Below are 5,017 nucleotides of genomic sequence, written 5' to 3' on the forward strand. Positions count from 1 at the left end.
AATAGATTCTTACCTTGTTCCTTGTTGTTACTTTCCCAATTTAATGCTATTTATTGATTATTTTCCTCTGTAATAATTCTATAATTATTGTTATTATTTTTTCCAGTCATTTATAGGATGTTAGGTATAGAATTTTACTGTTATTTATGATAGACGTTGAAGTTATTTAATGCAGCCTTCTTTTTCCAAAAGAGTTTGATAAATGAAAAATTAGGTTTTTCAATGGTAATTTTAATCTTTTTTTTTTTTTGAAATAAAATATGGACTTTATTAGCAATTATCTTTCAAAATAACATCCAACACACTAGAGGAGATATCCTCCTTCAATAAAGTACGTTCAGCTATAAAAGAGGAAGCTTTTGCCAATGCATTTGCAGCTTCATTTGCAGAACGTTTTACAAAACAAATTGAAACAGAAACCAAATCTTTCCACAATGCCTTACAATCATCTATAACAACCCCAAAGTAAGAGGCCATGGACATAGAACTCCTAAGCGCTTGAACAACTAGTAGACTATCCGTTTCAACCTCCACCTGCTACCAAGATCTCTTTTTTATCCAACTCAATGCCTCCCTCACACCCATCGCCTCGCCCAGCTCCGGAGAAACAGACCCAGCACGACACACAGAGAATGCTTCCACCAAATTTCCTTCATGATCTCGAACAATACCTGCAAAGCTATACGTGGCTGCCTCTGAAAAAAATGCTGCATCAACGTTTATTTTCAGAACTCCAAAAGGGGGTTTGACCCATGCCAACCGACCATCTTCAGGGGATAAAAAATTGGGCAATGGAGCAATTTCCTTATCTTGAGCATGACCCCAAGCAAGTAATGAAGATTCAGCCAAAAAGAGCACACCATAAGTATTGCTTCTTGAATTCCTCCAAACGAAATCATTCCTCCTCCTCCACACTGCCCAACATAACATGAACACTTTAGCTTTCTGTTCATCAGTTAACCCAGCTATACAATCTCTCAACCAGGAAGCAAAAATCTCAGATTCTGAACGCACCAATCGCAGACCCAGCCTCTCCCAACACTCCCAAACCCGATTACATCGCACCAACGCATGCATAATTGTTTCCCTCTCAGTTTGGCATAAAGGGCAGAACGGATCCACCTCCACATGTCTTGAACGGAGCTGAAAATTAGTGGGTAAACAACCCGTAGAAGCCCTCCAAATAAGATCCTTTACCTTTGGGGGAACTCTAACTTTCCACAAAACCTTCCAAAATTGCTTATCTAGATCTGTACCATCGCCATTTTTTTGCACCTGTAAATTTTTGTAGCAGCTTTTAACCGTGAAGAACCCAGATGGCTCCAGAGACCAAAACCAGCGGTCTAAAGGACGATTAGGACTTAATGGAATGCTAAGAATACACCTCATATCTCTATCATTAAACAGGTCCTGCACCAGCTCCTCATCCCACTCAAGCCTCCCGACATGCATTAAAGAAGATACTCGCTGACCATTTAAGCCAGGGTGCACCGATGTAACCCAAGGATTCTCTTTATCAAAGACCCAAGGATCTGAAGTAATAAAAATGGTCTCCCCATTTCCAACTCGACACCGAGCTCCATTCTTTACTAAACTCTTCACCTCCCATAAACTCCTCCAAATGTAACTTGGGTTAGGCCCAAGCTCAGCAGTTAAATAGTTCCCATTTCTAAAGTAACGGGCTTGGAACAGACGACTTACTAAAGAATTAGGATTAATAAGTAATCGCCATCCCTGTTTACACAAAAGAGATCTATTAAAATCATGAAGATCTCTTAATCCCATACCGCCCTTAACCTTGTGCATTGTCAATGAATCCCATTTCCTCCAATGAATGCCTCGACCAGTACTAGAAGAAGAATGCCACCAATATTTGCACATAAGCATCTCCATCTCTCTACATAAGCCTAGAGGGAGCAGAAAAACACTCATGGCATAAGATGGCAGTGCCTGCGTAACAGTTTTAATTAATATCTCCTTACCAGCCTTAGATAAAAAACGTCCCTCCCACTGAGCAATTCTTTTCCTCATTTTGTCCTTCAGAAAACCCAACACCACAGATTTGTTTCTGCCCAAAGTATTAGGCAACCCCAGATACATGCTAAGAGGGCCCGCCTCTGGTATATTGAGTTCTGAACAAATATTTTGGCGAGTCTCAGCCCTGGTATTTGTACTAAAAAACACCGATGATTTGGCTAAGTTTATTTGTTGTCCTGAAGCTAACTGATAAAAATGAAGTAACTCGCCAACATGAATCACCTCCTCCATTGATGATTTACAGAATAAATAGCTATCATCAGCAAACAACATATGTGAAATCACCGGAGCCGACCTAGCCACCTTGCACCCAGTGAGCCTACCATCTCCAACAAATTTAGAGATCAACGCAGAAAAACCTTCAGCACAGATGATAAAAAGATACGGTGATAGCGGGTCTCCTTGTCTCAGACCTCTTGTTGGAACAATAGGACCCAACTCCTGGCCCTCAATAGCAATCTTATAGGCAACCGAGCTAACACATTTCATTACCAACGAAACCCAATGGTCCCCAAAACCCATTTTTTTCATCATAGCTTCTAGGAAACCCCATTCAATTCTGTCGTATGCTTTACTCATATCAAGTTTTAAAGCCATAAACCCATCTTTCCCTGACACTTTCCTTTTCAGATAGTGCATTACCTCGAAAGCCACCATAATATTGTCAGTAATCAATCGCCCTGGCACAAAAGCACTTTGAGTTTCTGAAATCACCACATTAAGTACGTCCTTCATTCGATTCGCCATCACCTTTGAAACCACTTTATACACCACATTACAAAGGGCAATAGGTCTCAAGTCACCCATCGATTCCGGATTTGACTTTTTGGGAATCAACACAATGTTGGTTTCAGAAAGATGATCCGGAAACATGCCAGTAGTAAAGAAATCCTGAACCATGCTAATAATATCCACACCCACAATATCCCAGAACTTCTGGTAGAAACCAGGAGAGAACCCATCCGGTCCCGGTGATTTGTCAGGATGCATCTGGAACAAGGCTTTCCTAACTTCATCAGATTCAATAGGTCGCACGAGATCAAGATTTACCTCATCAGAAACTGTTGCAGATATACACTCTGTCACTACACACCAATCTGTGGTAGATGTTGAAAACAATTGTTTAAAATAATCGACCATGACCCTATCCAGTCCGCTATCCCAATCACGAAGCACACCATCATCATCCTTAAGAGCAACTACCTGATTCCTCCGTCTTCTTTTATTTGCTGAAGCATGAAAGAATTTAGTGTTAAGATCACCTGCTTGGAGCCAAAATTGCTTTGATCTTTGACGCCAGAAGACCTCCTGTTGCGAAAGAACCTCAAACAGTAGCGACTCTGCCTCCTTATATTTCTGTAATGAATACATGTCACGCCTCCCTTGTGTTCTTTGCAAAATAGCTTTCAAGCGAGCAATGCGTTGTTTGAATCTCCCAGTTATATTACGGCCCCATTCCGCCAATGATGTACTACAACAACGAATTTTCTGAGCCAAAGTATCTGAAAATGGGACCCCCCACCAGTCCTGTACTATCTGACGACAGAGAGGATCTCTACTCCAAGCATTTTCGAACCGAAAACGATAAGTAAAAGTTCTTCGAGTTCTAATCTCCAGATTCAACCAAAGCGGGGCATGATCAGAAGCTGAAGGACCCAGATTATACAGTCTCGCACCGGTAAACAAAGAGAGCCAGCTTTGTGAAACTAAAGCTCTATCCAAACGAACCTCCACCCAATTATCTGTTCCACGCCCTCTCTCCCAAGTAAACGATGCCCAACCAGATCCATGTCAATCAAACTACAATCAGAAATCGTCTCCTGAAACCCATTAATTAACCAAGAAGGATACGGTCTTCCTCCCCTCTTATCATTATTAGACAACACATTATTAAGGTCTCCCAACAAACACCATGGGAGCGAAGAAACCCGCGCAAGCTGTCTAATCTTACTCCAAGACTCTACTCTCAAGCTACGGTTGGGCTCCCCATAAAACCCGGTTAACCGAAATTTAGGATGCCCACTGAGAGAGACCTCCATATCCACATAATTTTGCCCATAACTCAACAAAGAAGCCTCCTCACCAACCTTCCATAGCATCGCAATACCTCCACTATGGCCCACATAATCCACTACAAAACACCCTTCAAAACCCATCGAAGCTCTAAGCCACTCCACCTTTTCCCGCTTACACAACGTTTCACACAAAAACAAGATTTTGGGTTGCTTTTGACGCACTATGTCTTTAAGGAATTGAATAACCCGTGGGTTCCCAAGCCCACGGCAATTCCAACACAAGAGGCTCATAATTCTTGGCGGGTCCCACACGTGGCACCCGCCCCATAATCGTTTTTTGGAGACCCCACACCCAAGTTGTTCCTCTCGGCTTCATTGGAAACCTGCTCAATATCCTCCACGTGACCAGCCTGCGAATCAACGAGAATAGGTGATAAATTAGACCTATCTCCTTGAACTACATCCAGCTGCATAGCTTCCATATGACCCGATCGAACACCACTCCCCTGGCCCACTAGGAATTCATTCGCCTGGCCCATGAGATTATAGCCTCTATTACTCATACGCATATCCTTAACACCATTTATCTCCATTAATTCTTTTTGGCCCACAAGGCCCAACTCCTCACTAGTCCTTCTTCTCTTGGGATCTATAAAATGGTATACATTAGTCAACTCATTAATAACTCCTGGCCCACCATCACGTGCATCACCAGCCAAGTCCTCATTCCCAGTTAAATGAAGCACATTTTTTGGGATATTCAAAATATTCTGCCTCCTAATTAATACCATGTTTTCCTCATTAATGCCTCTAGTATCTCCACCAATATCTCCATGAATATCTCTCCCATAAACTCCACGATTTTCTCTCCGCATATTTCCACAAATTTCTCCGCCTAAATCTCCACGAATCTCTCCAGTTTGCAACCCCATACGCGGTATCAACGCGACCTCCTCGCGCACTTG

General features: G+C 42.2%; 1 protein-coding gene across 1 annotated transcript; it reads right to left on the reverse strand.

The window, feature by feature from the left end:
* Positions 1–270: 270 nt before the first annotated feature.
* On the reverse strand, positions 271–4,193 carry LOC133795722 (uncharacterized). The gene is made up of 3 exons (XM_062233175.1): positions 3,766–4,193; positions 628–3,592; positions 271–534 (listed from the first exon to the last, which is right to left on the reverse strand). The coding sequence occupies exons 1-3, from the start codon at positions 4,191–4,193 to the stop codon at positions 271–273; spliced, it is 3,657 nt and encodes a 1,218-aa protein (XP_062089159.1).
* Positions 4,194–5,017: the final 824 nt, after the last annotated feature.

This window comes from Humulus lupulus, chromosome 8 (assembly GCF_963169125.1).
Source record: "Humulus lupulus chromosome 8, drHumLupu1.1, whole genome shotgun sequence".
Lineage (NCBI taxonomy): Eukaryota > Viridiplantae > Streptophyta > Magnoliopsida > Rosales > Cannabaceae > Humulus > Humulus lupulus.

Coding starts and splice junctions, on each gene's coding strand:
- LOC133795722 (XM_062233175.1), bottom strand. CDS start 4,193: ATGGGTTTTGAAGGGTGTTTTGTAGTGGATTATGTGGGCCATAGTGGA. Junction 3,593..3,765: donor GAACAGATAATTGGGTGGAG/GTTCGTTTGGAT, acceptor TGCTTGGAGTAG/AGATCCTCTCTGTCGTCAGA. Junction 535..627: donor ATTTGGTGGAAGCATTCTCT/GTGTGTCGTGCT, acceptor TCTTGGTAGCAG/GTGGAGGTTGAAACGGATAG.